The 14770-nt window shown below is 42.9% G+C and overlaps 1 protein-coding gene across 1 annotated transcript; it reads right to left on the bottom strand.

Annotated features, from left to right (window-relative positions):
- Window positions 1-1038: 1038 nt before the first annotated feature.
- PDCD5 (programmed cell death 5) lies at window positions 1039-8855 on the bottom strand. Its single transcript, XM_006867306.1, has 6 exons — window positions 8761-8855; window positions 7900-7937; window positions 5255-5316; window positions 3555-3646; window positions 1570-1641; window positions 1039-1086 (listed from the first exon to the last, which is right to left on the bottom strand). Exons 1-6 carry the CDS (start codon window positions 8824-8826, stop codon window positions 1039-1041), a joined length of 378 nt encoding a protein of 125 aa, XP_006867368.1. The 5' UTR covers window positions 8827-8855.
- Between the last annotated feature and the right edge of the window lie 5915 nt (window positions 8856-14770).

The raw sequence follows: 14770 nt of genomic DNA, 5'->3' as shown, positions 1-14770 counted from the left end.
TCACTGATTAACTGTCCCAACTGGATCTTAATCACTAGACGTCATTCCTCTTTACAAACATGTTAATTATTCTTGACGTGTTACGACGACTAGGTCCCAATTATTTTGGCTGATATTTGCTAGATTATAAATGACATTCAATGTATTAAGTGGCAGATTCAGTACCCTCTGTAGGAAAACAGCTTTACTTGCTTTCAGACTTGTGACTTACATTGTTGTTGTGAAGTACCATCAAGTCATTCCGACCCGTAGCCACCCTGTATAGAGTTTCTGAAAAGCAGCCGGCAAGCTTGAATTGCAGACCTTGCGGTTCAAACCTACTTTGCAGACGAGTGCATTAACCGACAGGGCCACACCTGTTCAAATACAAACATGTATTTAGCTTAAATTCATGGATTTTTATCTCTACAATATTGCTGGCTTCAACATTTTTGTCTTCAGCAGCTTCTGTTTCTGCAAAGGCTATTTCCCCTAATGTTAACGTCACAGTTCCATGAATATACTCACGCTGCTAAAACCAAACCAGTTGCCATCAACTACAAATGTCAGAACTGTGTTCCATAGGGTTCTTAATGGCTGGTTTTTCAAAAGTAGATCTTGAAAGAGCTTTCTTCCAAGGTGCTTCTGGGTAGATAATAGCCAAGCGCCTGTTGACACGATATCCAGAAACTCCGTTCCTGCTGCTTTTCTTGCTGTGTGCTATCAAGTCCATTCCATTTCACAGGGACACCACAGGGCAGGGCAGAACTGCCCCGTCCAGTTCCTAGACAGAAAGCTTTACGGGACCAGATCCATGCGTTTAACAACTTTTGCTGCTACATGTGATAAACTTTTGACAGGAAAGGAAAAAATTCAAAATATAGTTCACTTGGCTTCCATACTAACAACTCTGTCCCAACGGTTTTACGTTGCATAACAAGTTTATTTTATTTTTTTTAAAAGGCATAAACAAAGTAAACATTAACCAGATCATAACTTTTGCCAAGTATTATCGGTTCTAAAATTGTTCCATTAAGGTCCAGTCTAAACATTTTTAATTCAATAATCATCATCTTCATCAGAGTCCATTACTTTTCTTCTGTTGAACTGGGGAGAGAAATTAAACAAGTGTCACAAAATACGTTTCATAAGTGTGACTCAGCTTTCTGAGAAGAACTTTCCATGTACTTTAGCAAGACGTTTCTGAGTCTTTAAAGCAATGAAGTGATTTGAGTGTAGACGGGGGTGGGGAGGGGGTTGCGCTGAAGGATCAGCACTGGACTGGGAACCACAGGTTGGCAATTCCAATCCACTGGCGGCTCCTTGGAAACCCTACATAGGGTTGCTATAAGTCAGAACCAATTGGATGGCACTTAACAACAGGGGGGAGAGAGAGGGACAGGAAAACCTGAAGTATATTTTCTCTTTAGAGCCCCCTCCAGTATGTCTGAGCTTTCTCCCCAAATGTCCATTGTTACAAAATGAAAATGTCTATGGGCTGGGACATGTTTTGAAATAGGTGTATACTCATCACAACGTTGAAAATGTCAATACTTTCTTTACAAAACAGTTGCATTTTGGGAAACTTACTTTAACTGTTGTTTTCTTTTCTGTTTGTTGGCTTACTTTTTCAAGGATTTCTATTAAGCCTTGTTCTGATACCTAGAATAACCAGAAAGAAAAGTATTACATTTTAAACAAAGAAGTTACCTCAGCAGGTTTAATCTTTCTGAAGTTTTGGATAGAGAGCACAAGGGAAAGAGTGATGGGCAGAAGGCTGCAACCCCTGTAAATAATTTACGTTTGAAATAAAATTTCTTCTGCTATTCCTCACTTAGAGTCCTATTGTGGCGCTGTAGCACTGGACTGCTAACTGCAAGATCAGAGCTTCAAACCCACCATCTACTCCTCAGAAGCCCACCAACACACAGAGGGTTGCTAGGTAGTCAGAATCAACTTGATACCTCACAACAGTCCTCACTTCAGGAGGGGAGGAAAAGCAGCCATCAAGTAGCTTCGTTGGAAAAATTCTGAGTTAACACTCATTTAAAAACACCTTTGTCATCGATAGCAGAAAATTAAAACCACTTACACCAGGTATCGGGAGTCCTGGTGTGGCACTGTGGTCTAATGCATCAGACTGCAAAGTCGTTTGAACTGAAAGTTCGGTGGTTCAAGCTCACCAGCTGCTCCTTGGAAACCCTACACGGGGTCACTATGGGTAGGAATTGACTCGAAGGCACTTACCACCACCACCAGGTATCAGGGAGCTCTGGTAGCGTAGTGGTTATGAGTCAGGCTGCTAACCTCACGGTCAGCAGTTCTAAACCACCAGCTGTTCCGCTGGAGAAGGATGAGACTTTCTGCTCATGTACAGATACACAGCCTCGGAAACGCTGTACAGGGTCACTATGAGTCAGAACCGACTCCACGGCACATAACCACCATAGCAGCTTATCATGATAAATGTCAGGGATACAAACTACCTCTGCCCTTGTGAGGCAGACTTCAATGCTGCCTTGAAGGAGAAAAGGCATACTCATAGGAAGACCAACCAGTCACTGCCTTCTACAAGTAGCTCTTCATGTAAAGGGTTCAGGGGGAGGGCCCTTGGTAGGCTGGGGTGGCAGCTGAGGGCTTCCCAGGGCAGGTGGAGTTCTCTGGATCTTTCCTTAAAATATTTTAACGTAGTTTTGGTGAAAGTATACATAGCAAAAAAGTGCCCATTTAAAGGTATCTATAAATGGTCAGGGGGCACTGTTACATTCTTTACATTGTGTCAATGGTCTCCTTATTTCCCTTTGAGTTGTTCTGGTCCTATGAACCTGGTCTCACTGCTGCCCTGCTTCTCATCTAGAGTCACTGGGTCTTTTTTTTTAAAAGATGCATCTCACTTTAAAAAATTATATATTCTTTTTTGTTAAAATATACACCACAGTACACCAATTCAAGACTTTCTACACAGACTCTTCGGTGATACTGATTACATTCTTGAGCTGTGTAGCCATTCTCCCCCATTAACTGCCCACTATCTGACTTGAGTTGCCGTGTTAAGGTATATTTTTGGTTCAAGGTCTAAAGATGATTTCAGGGCAGTCGTTTTAGCTGTTCATCCAGCGTCTGTGCTCCGGCAGTCTGGTTGCCTGGATCTTGAAGACAGGTCAGGCTAACCAGAACATATCCATCAAGACCTTACAGCACACATTATAATCTAGGAATTTTAGTTATCCCCTCTTTGCAAAATAAGCCTAGCTCCTATCTACATGGTACTATTTTAATTGGGAGTAATGACAAATCTTTTTTCCAGTGGAGAAGTAATTTAGGCCAGCTGACCCTAGGAATTACAGGGTGACAGACACCAGCCAAACTTGTGAGGAAAAGAGAGAAACAAGGATTTCAGACATTTAGTAATCTTAGGATTTATGGTAGGTACAACTGTTACCTTCGTAACAGTTTCTTTACAAAATTAGTCCACAATAATTCTGTATTCAGATGAACATGAAATTGGCCTTTTGAAGATGTATTTTGATAAAAAATGAAATAGCTGGAGTTGCTTCAAAGCAGTTCAAACTTACCTTCCCATTTAGTTGTCCAAATCTTGCCATTTGTATAAGATAATTCTCTACCGTTTTACTTTTCTCAGGCTTTACAAGTGCTAAATTACTTACTAGAAGACAAAACAAAACAAAACAGGTGTCAAAAGTAAACGCACTGACATTTCCAGAGCACTTCCATCCACTACTCTAGTCTCATGCCCATCAAGTAGGTGATTGTCGTCAGTGCAGCTGAACCGCTTCTGACTCACGGTGACCCTGTATAGGATTTCCAGGACCCCAGTGTGGCATTAGAGGCTCAGCACTGGACTGCGAACCACAAGGCTGGCAGTTCAAACCCAGCAGCTGCTTCTCAGGGTTGCTATGAGTTGAAACCGACTTGATGGCACTTAACAACATGGGGTTCCTGAGGAGCAGGTGGTGAGTCTGAACATCAACCTTGCAATTAGCAGTTCTGTGCTTATCCTACAGAGCCACACCAAGAATCAATATTGCTGTTCTCCTTCAAACCAAGGAAACGAAAGTTTAGCTGCATTTTAGTCAAGTATTAGTCTGAGTCAAGGCCATACAGAGGTAGTGTTAAGATTAAGTTTGGGTCCTCAGGTCATTTTGCTTTTTAAAAATACACATTTGCCCTCTAGGAAACAATTTATTCGTTGCTATACATATTCAAAAGGAGCTCTGGTAGTGTAGTGGTTACGAATTGGGCTGCAAACCTTAAGGTCAGCAGTTCAAAACTACCAGCTGTTCTGTGGAAGAAAGATGAGGCTTTCTGCTCCCGTAAAGATTTACAGCCTCTGAAACCCCGTACAGGGTGGCTATGAGTCAGAAGCGACTCCACAGCACATAACCAACCAACCAACCAACCATACATATTCAATTGAGCACCCATGGCTCTGTAGGACTATCACCAGACTGTGAACTACAAAGTGAGTGATTCAGTCCACCAACCACTCTGCAGGAGCTAGATGAAGCTTTCTGCTCCTGTAAAGAGTTACAGACTCAGAAACCTGATACAGGAACGCTGTGAGTATGAACTGATTCGAAGGTTCTTAACAACAAAATGCAGATTTAATTAGTCACACCTTTCATACTAACACCAATAGCTACCAAACCTACCCTGAGTTAAACACTCTCATAGAAATACTTTTCAGTTAATCTGAAACACAATTAGTAGCCTAACTGAGAGGTTTTTTTTACCTTATTTCTAAAAGGTAAAGATAGACTCTATTATAATTCTGACTATATTATCTGACTGAATTATCATTCTGATTGACTTATTTTTCCTTTCTACATGGTATTCATTTCAGTTTTCATTATGAAAAATTCCAAACATACTAAAGTCCTGATCACCGACATCAACATTCTATGACTGACTCAATCTCACCTATAAATTGGATCAGCTAGGCGCTCTCTACAGTAAAGGAAAATTGAGCTGGGATTTTATGACAACTTAAGTACATTTCTTTAGGCTTATAAATGTTACACTTCTTACAAACAATCTATAGTTCTAATGTTTCCAGATGAAACAAATATTTAATCTAGAGATCTTTCATATATGCTTCCCTATAATTGTCACACTTACAAATAACCTATAGTTCTAAAGTTTTCAGATGAAACAAATATTTAATCTAGAGATCTTTCATATATGCTTTCCTAATCAACTCTAACGAGAGCCCATTTTATTGGGTATGGGAATAAAGGAAACGGAAGATGCTTACACCTGGCCCGGGCTGACTGATCCAGAACTTGAGCTAAGATACTGTTTCTCATTTCTGCTTCCCTACAACAAAAGCACAGGACATACAAAATTAGAACTAAGTGGTCAGCTTTTTACCCAGCATATAAGCAAGTAGCTTAACAAGTATCTCATGATGGAAGCCTGTGGCAACGGAGACTTGACGACACCGGTGCTGTGCAGCTGGTAGTAGTGACAGTAAAGGAGAAGTGTCCTGGTCCCCAAAGCCAGATTCAAACAAAACAAGAACACCCAGGCCCAAGGCTATTGGTCTGATTCCGAGTCACAGTAACCCCGTTACAGAGTTTCCAAGACAGTAAATCTTACTCCCGCAGAGTAGCTGGTGGGTTTGAACCACAAACCTTGAGGTTAGCAGTCCAGTACTTATCCTACAGTACCACACTTAGAACTCTACCAAAAGTTTTCAATGTAAATGTACATCATTCAGGGTGGAGTCTCAGTTTAACCATCACCACCACCATTTATTTATGCACCTAATGAGTGACAAGCATTAAAAAATTTGTGGCGAGCTATCAGGCAGTTAAGGAGCTCTGGTAGTGTAGTGGTTACAAATCGGGCTGCGAATCGCAAGGTCAGCAGTTCGAAACTACCAACTGTTTCACGGGAGAAAGATGAGGCTTTCTGCTCCTGTAAAGATTTATAGCCTCAGAAACCCGGTTCAGGGTCGCTATGGGTCGGAACTGACTCGACAGCACTTAACAACAACTTCAGAAATGACGAAAGAAGGCTTTCCACTCCTGTAAAGATGGCCAGCCTCGGAAACCCTATACAGGGCTGCTGTAAGTCAGAAGTGACTTGCCAGCACAAGTTTGTTTTTGATCAGGCATTTAGAACGACCAAGAGATGAATCAGCCTACTTTCTTTAGAGATGAAGCCGCTGAGCCCTAGGAAAGCTATGTTAGAGACCGAGTTCTAGGACCACATCCTATGTTTTAAGACTCTTAGTTCTACAAAGGATTTAATAACACACTTTTATTTTTTGGGTGGGGGGTGAAATGATAACCATCTTGACTTCTTAACTACTCAAGAAAAGTAGGGACAATTTTACGTTCACAGGTCAGTGGTTTTCAAACTTTTTTTTTCCTCCCTAAAAACACGAAGTCCTTCAAGGAACCCACTAACAAAACAAACCAAAGAAGAGATGCTTTGGCTGCAATTAGAGAGGGAGCTGGGGCTGGCCATGGACATTAACCATTCCCGTCTACGGAGTCCTCCGGCAGATGGCCTACAACTTGAAGACCTCTTCCACACACCATGTCTCTCTCCTGAGTACTTCAACCCTGCCATCAACTATGACGTCCAACTTCATGGAAAACGAAGATGTGGCGATAAGACATACCATTATTTAAGTACTTCTAGGAAAGAAAAAGCACCCTAGATGAAATGGCAAACAGGAAATGTGCCCATTCAAAGCTCAAACATTAAATTTGTACCGTAGTACAAGGTAAATAAAAATAAATCCCCCAACAAGGAAGCTTGAATACATTCCCCTTGGTCCTGAGTGGAGGAAAGAGTGGAAAAGCTCCTGTGAGATTTTGAATACCACAAGCCTTGCAGGTCTGATGTTCACACTGTCAGGGCAGGTTGGGAGTGCAATGAGAGCAACCTTAAGCATGCGATTTAATTTTAAGTATTCTCAGGTTAGTAATGTCCCCAGGTGATGATAAAAGCAATAGTAAATCCTTTCTGGAAGATTCCGGGGCAAGAGTGATTGATAGGTAATGAGATGCACCTTATTTCAGACGTCAAAATGTGAAAAAGTACATCTTAGAATTCATGTGGTTTTAGTTTTTTCAAAACTGTTTTCACTATTCCACCTGTCTTCGGCCACTAAGTAAATTAGAGTGCCTGACCCAGGTGTGCTCAATAAATATTTGTGGAATGAACTGAGTTAGATGGTGGCAAGACGCAGCAATCAGATTCAGCAATCCTGCCACTCTACCAAGTAACCAAGGTAAAAGAATGACAATAATGCTGTCGTTAAATGTCAGAGAGTCGCTTCCCACTCAGTGACCCTGTATAGGGTTACTGAAGAGTGGCTGGTGGGTTTGAACCGTCCGTCTTGCAGTCAGCAGTTCATTGCTTATCCTACAGTGTCACACCAGGACCACAATAAGAACGGTTAACAGTACTTAACTGAGCACTTAGTAAATGGAATGTGCGGCACTGTACCCACGTAACCTTCACAATAGTCCCATGCGGTAGTAATGTTATCACGCTGATTTTAAGGGTTCAGTGGAGTACGGGGGTGGTGCTGTATGAGAAACACTGGACTGCTAGCCACAAGGTCAATGATTCAAGCCCACCGGCCACTCCTTGGAAATCCTTTCCAGGGTCACAATGAGTTGGAACCAACAGGCACTTAACAACAAAGTTTAGTGGAGAAAAAAAACACCCAACAAGTAATTGCAGTGCGATTTCTGTGGGGCACCATACATACACATTTAACCAAAAAATCAGAAAATGAAGATACTGTGTGATCATGATTTATGTAAATTGCTACGCCAGGAAAACGTTAAGATTCACATACGTATTAAAATAACTAAAAGAAAAGGACTAGTTGGTGAAATCATCTTCCCAAAAAAGTTCAGCGCTCCAGCCTCCTACCTGTGCTTCGCTTCCGGTTGGGCTGCATCGCCCGGCTCCTGCAAGAAAAAAGCATTTTCTCAAATAATTTCTCTGAGAGAGAAGAAGAGAGGAAGTCCTATCCGCGTCATCAAGTAATTATGAGCTGGGTATCCCAAGTCACTGGAATGCTTTCCGTTTACTGCAATATTCTGATGAGCTTCTAAAAGCACAAATCTAGAATGTTTTACAACAGGGCCATTCGAATTCTGTGGTTTGAAGCCACAAGTGGGGGAGAATGCCCGGGACGTGAGGACGCGGATGGACACGGGGGTTCCCTGACGTCAGGGTCCCCTTGAAGCAGGACTTCGTGCGCAGCTTGCCGCTGCCGATCGGTGGGGTCCAGGCGGAAGGATGCTCGCTCGCTCCCAGCCGCGACTCGGCCCCCGGCACACAGGAGACCCTCACCACTGGGTTCTATTACACGATCGGCCTAGCCGTCAGCACGGGCAGTAGTCGAGACTGAAAAGCTAAGGACACAGCGATTCCGGGGGACGCAGAGTGGCCTGTTTCCGAGCCCGGGTCGTTTGAAGAGGACCCTTCAATAACACCAGGCCGACCGGACAGCCCGGTGCGGGAAAGGTCGGGGTTGGACAGGCTCGGGGTGAACGTGGTCAGCAGCTACCGCTGGGCCACCCGAACCTCAAGGCAGGGGGAAAGGCCTGAAACCCGCGTCGGAGTCGGCCACACCGCCACCCCGCCCGGCCCCAGGGCTAGCGGTAGGATTCCCGGCCGGCGAGGCGGGCACCGGACGCGGAGCCTGGAGCCTCCGCAGGAGGCCGCGCCCTCCACCTGGGGAGAGGGCGGCGCCCCAGTAGGGACGGGCCTGGCGGGCGTGCTCACCCCGGCTTTGGCCTGAAGCTCGGCCAGCCTCTGCTTCCTCAGGGCCTCCAGCCCTTCGTCCGCCATGGCTCTGCCGTCACGGGAGGATCGAGCAGTCCCAGCTAGTGCCCCGCCCACTCAGAGATCTCACGACCTTCGGCGCGAGCACGGCCCTCTCACTGCGCAGGCGTCCGCAGCGACCAGGCATCACCAATCCAACCCAGAGCAGCTTCCCCTGACACAACCAGAGTGCCAGGCAGAGACCCGATTTCCCGATAGCAGGCTGTCGGACCGAGACCGAGTTAAAGACCGTAGACAATAGGGAGGGGCGGAGGGCAGAAACGCTCCGAGGAGCCATCCTCAGTGCGGTCCTTTTGCTACGCGACCCCAAATCTCTCCAAGTCGATTGGCACCTTTGCTAGCAGGAAGCGGCCTGGACTTAAACTGAATGGGATCTAGGAAAAGTTAGTTGATAGGTGTCAATGAGTCAGTGCCCACTGGAAGAGCAAAACACTGCCGGATCCCGCGCCAACTTCACAATCGCTGCTACGTTTGAGCCCATCGCTGCTATTACTGTGCCAATCCATCCCATTTGGGGCCTTCCTCTCTACTTTAACAAACATTATCCTTTATCCTTCTCCAACGCCTTGTCCCTCCTGGCAATTAATATGTCTGCAGTATGAGAGACAAGTCTGGTCGTCCTCGCTTCCAGGGAGTATTCTAGCTGTACTTCTTCCTACACATCTGTTTGTTCTTTTGGCAATCCATGGTACTTTTAATATTCTCCTCTAACACAATAGTTCAAATGCATCGATTCTTCTACGGTCTTCCTTATTCACTGACCAACTTTCTCATGCATATGAGGTTACTGAAAATCCCATGGCTTGGGTGAGGCGCACCTTAATCTTCAAACTGACATTTTTGCTTTTGAACACTTTAAAGAGGTCCTGTGCAGCAGATTTGCCTAATGCCTTACGTCTTTTCATTTCTTGACTGCAGCTTCCATGAGTGTTGACAGTGGATCCAAGCAAAATGAAGTCTTGCACACTTGAATTTCTTCTCCATCTATCATGATGTTAACCTTAAGGTCAGCGGTTCGAAACTACCAGCCGCTCTGCGGGAGAAAGATGAGGCTTTCTACTCCCGTAAAGATTTACACCCTCGGAAACCCTGTACAGGGTCGCTATGGGTCGGACCCGACTCGATGGCACTTAACAACAACAACAATCATGATGTTATTTATTGGTCCAGTGGTGAGGATTTTTGTATTCTTTACATTGAAATGCAACCCATACAGAAGGCTGTGGTCTTTGATCTTCATCAGTAAGTATTTTAAGTTATTTTCACTTTCAACAAGCAAGATGCATATTGCATTTTGTCAATGAATCTTCCTCCCATTCTGATGTGACTTTCTTCCTATAATTCAGTTTCTCATATTATTTGTTCAGCATACAGATGAAATAAGTATGGTGAAAGAATACAGCCCTGGCTCACACCTTCCTGATTTTAAACCATTGTTCTGTTCCCTTGTTCTGTTTGAATGACTGCTTCTTGAGACCAATTATTATACAGGTTCCTCATGGACACAATCAACTGTTCTGGAATGCCTATTCTTTGCAGTGTTAGCCATAGCTCGTCATGATCCACACAGTTGAAAGCCTTTGCATGATTAATAAAGCAGAAGTAAACATCTTTCTGGTATTCTCTGCTTTCAACCAAGATCCATCTGACTTCAGCAGTGATAGCCTTAGTTCCATATCCTCTTCTGAATCCAGCTGAAGTTTCTGGCAGTTCCCTGTTGATAAACTGTTTCAGACATTTTTGAATCATCTTCAACAAAATTTTACTTGCATGTGATATTAATGACATTGTTCAATGATTCCCACACTCTATTGGGTCACCTCTCTTTGGAATGGGCACAAATATGGGTCTCTTCCAATTGGTTGCCTTGGTAGAAGCTGTCTTCCATATTTCTTCCAAATGACGTAGATGAATGAGTGCCTCCAGTGCTGTTTGTTCAAAGATTTCCATTTGTATTTCATCAATTCCTAGAACCATGTTGTTCACCAATACTTTCAGTGCAGCTTGTTCAGTACCATCAGCTCTTGATCATATCCTACCTCATGAAATGGTTGAACATCAACCATTTCTTTTTGGTACAGTGACTCTGTGTATACTTCTATCTTCTCTTGATGCTTTTTGTATCATGCAATATTTTGCCCACAGAATTTTTCAATATTTCAGCTCGAGGTTTGAATTATATATATATATTATTCAGTTCTTTCAGCTTGAGAAAAGCGGAGTGTGGTTTTCTAACTCTAGATCTTTGCATATCTCATTTTAATACTTTGTCTTCTCAAGCTGCCTTTTGAAATTTTCTGTTCTATTTTTTTACTTCATCATTTCTTGCAGTCATTTTAACTTCTTTACATTCAAGAGCAAGTTTCGAGTCTCTTTTGACAATCATTTTGGTTTTTTCTCTCTTTCCTCCCTTTTCAATGACCTTTTGCTTTCTTCATATATAATCTTGATGTCATTCCACAACTCCTCTGGTCTTGGATCATTAGTGATCAATGTATCAAATCTCTTCTTAAGATGATCTCTAAATTCAGGTCATATTTTGGCTCTCCTGAACTTGTGTCAACTTTCTTCAGCTTTAGCCTGAACTTGCATCTGAGCAGTTAATGGTCTGTTTCACAGCCAGTCCCTGGCCTTGTTTTGGTTATGATATTGAGCTTTTGCATCGTGTCTTCCCACAAATGTAGTTAGTTTCATTCCTGTGTATTCCATCTGCTGGGGACTATATGTATAGTCTACTGTGTATGTTGTTGAAAAAAAGATATTTGCAATGAATAAGTCATCGGTCTTGCAAAATTCTATCTTGTAATCTCCATTATCATTTCTATCACCAAAGCCATATTTCCTAACTGCAGATGCTTCCTCTGTATCTTCTTTTGCGTTCTGATCACCAATAATAATCAATGCATCTTAATTGTGTATTTGATCAATTTTAGACTGAAGAAGTTAGTAGAGCAACTAGCTTTAGTGGTTGGTGTGTAAATTTTAAAAACGGTTATTAACTGGTCTTCTTTGTAGGTGTATGGATATTATCCTTTCACAGACAGCGTTGTACTTGAAAATAGATCTTGAAATGCTCTTTTTGACGATGAACGTGGTGCCATTCCTGGCATAGTAAACCATATGATTATCAATTTAAAATGGCCAATACTAGTCCATTGCCGCTGTTCTTCTCATGTTGATTTGTGCCCCATCAGCAAATACAGATCTCGAAAGCTTTGCTCTGTTCACATCATTAAGATCAATTCTATTTTGAGAAGACAGATCTTTCTCAGCATATTGAGTGCTTTTCAACCTGAGTAGCTCATCTTCTGGCACTCCATCTGACAGTGTTCAGCTGCTCTTCATAAGGTTTTGAGTGGCTAACCATTGAGAAGTGATCTGCCTTTTAGCCTTCCTAGTCTGTCTTAGTCTGGAAGCTCAGCTGAAACCTTCCCACCAGGGGTGACCTTGTGGATATTCAAAACACCAATGGCCTCGCTTCCAGCAACACACAAGCCACCACAATATGACAAACTGACAGATGAGTGGGGAATCATTTCATGGGACATTCTTTATAAAAGATTTAGTGTTTCTGTTCTATCTCCTAGTTTGTTGTACAGTGCCTGGGTTCTTAAAAGCTAGCATGAAGCTATCCAAGGCACAAACAACTGCTTTTTACTTGCCTGGTGCAACAGAGAAAGAAGGAAAGTCAGAACAGGAGAAGGATACGGAATGTGTGGCTAACTGCCTCCTTTGCCTTGAAACCAGATAACTGGATGTTGCTCCTGTACTTTCCATTAGTGAACATTTTGATCAAAGATTCTGTAGAAGAATCCTGATTAAAAGAAGGAAAATGTAGAATCGAATTTCAAATTTTCATGGACTTCAAACTACCTAGAGACATGACAACTGGATGAACCATTGAAACAATTTCCCTGAGATCATCTTTAAACCTTAAACCAAAAGTATACCCTGAAGTCTTTTAAAAAAACAAACAATAGTTTAGCTTAGCTAGTAAAAAATGTCTTACTAGAGCATTGTGCTCTTTTAAGAGCTACCTATTCAGAACTCTGGTAGCGTAGTGGCTATGAATCAGCCTGCAAATCTAAAGGTCAGCAGTTTGAAACTACCAGCTGTTCCATGGGAGAAAGATGAGGCTTTCTGCTCCCATCAACATTTACAGCCTTGGAAACCCTGTACAGGGTCACTATGGGTTGGAAACGACTCGACGGCACTTAACAACAACAACAACAACAGCATTCAGAACTGAGGACAACAGTGTGAGATTAAGGAGTCCTGGTGTTGCACCGCAGGATATTGCACTGGAACCCAAGGTCCATTTGAACTACAAGGATTAGTGGTTCAAACCCACCAGCTGCTCCTCGGAAACCCTACACAAGGTCACTATCAGTAGGAACAGACTCAACGGCACTTAACAACAACATATGGGATCAAAGAGTCCTGGTGTAGTGCTGTAGGATAAGCACTGGACTGAAAAGTCAGTTTGAACTACAAGGTGGTGATGGTGGCTGTGTGCTGTGGAGTCAGTTCTGACTCATAGCGACGCTGTACAGGTCCGAGGCTGTAAATGGTGGTTCAAACTCACAGCTGTTCCTTGGGAACCCTACAAAGGGTCACTATGAGTCAGAACCAACTCGACTGCACTCAACAACAATAGAATATGCAATCAAAAGGAGCTCTGATGGTGGCTATGGGTTAGGCATCGGGCTGTTAAACTCAAGGTCTGAGGTTCAAACACACCAGCTGCTCCAAGAGAGAAGGGTGAGACTAGCTAACTCCCATACAGATTTATAGTCTCAGAAACCCTATTTAGGTTTGCTATGAGTCAAAATTGATGGCAATGGGTTTGGTTTGGGTATTTGAAATCAAAGTGACAATACCAACTTGAAATATTAGGTAGGAAACTTATGGGTCAGGATAGCTATGGCAACAGGGGAGAAGCAAATCCAAAAAGGAGGAGGAGAATAATTGTACACCTGAGAGAACGTAGTCACTACATGGTACATGTAGAAACTGTGGCACTGGTGTATGTTTTTCTGTGTATATTCACAACAACAACAACATAATAGCAAAATCAAACAAACTAGGTCTAGAAGCATTACCTCTATCTTTTCTACGGTTTTAGTTAGTACATGAAGTCATTGATCCATTTTGAGTTCGTTTTTGTATACGGTGTGAGGTGTTAGGCGCCGCCAAGTCAGTACTGACTCATAGTGACCCTATGTACAACAGAACAAAACACTGCCTGATCCTGGGCCAACTGCACAACTGTTGCCACGCTTGAGCCCATTAATGCTGCCACTTTGCCAATCCATCTCATTGGGGGTCTTCCTCTTTTTCTCTGACCCTCCACCTTGCCAAACATGATATCCTTCTCCAGCAACTGGTCCCTCCTGACAATATGTCCAATGTATGAGAGATGAAGTTTGGCCATCTTGGCCTCCAAGGAGCACTCTGGCTTCACTTCTTCTAACACAGATCTGTTGGTTCTTTTGGCAGTCCATAGTACTTTCAGTTCTATTCTCCTCCAACACCATAACTTAAAAGCTTCAATTCTTCTGTTATCTTCCTTACTCACTGTCCAGCTTTCACATGCATATGAGGTTATTCAAAATACCATGGTTTGAGTCAGGTGCACCTTAGTCCTCAAGCTGATATCTTTGCTTTTCAACACTTTAAAAAAGTCTTTTGCAGCAGATTTGCCTAATGCAATACGTTGTTTGATTTATTGATTGCTGCATCCATGAGTATTGATGGTTGATCCAAGAAGAATGAAGTCCTTGACAACTTCAGTTGAATAAGTACGGTGAAAGAACACAACCCTGTGGCACACCTTGTTGTTTATTGGTCCAGTGGTGAGGATTTTTATTTTCTTTACATTGAGATGCAATCCATACTGAAGGCTGTGGTCTTTGATCTTCATCAGTAAGTCCTCTTCACTTTCAGCAAG

Source organism: Chrysochloris asiatica, unplaced genomic scaffold (genome assembly GCF_000296735.1).
Source record: "Chrysochloris asiatica unplaced genomic scaffold, ChrAsi1.0 scaffold00104, whole genome shotgun sequence".
Taxonomy (NCBI): domain Eukaryota; kingdom Metazoa; phylum Chordata; class Mammalia; order Afrosoricida; family Chrysochloridae; genus Chrysochloris; species Chrysochloris asiatica.
The sequence above is the reverse complement of the archived record's forward strand: the minus strand, read 5'-3'. Positions and strand labels throughout refer to the sequence as shown.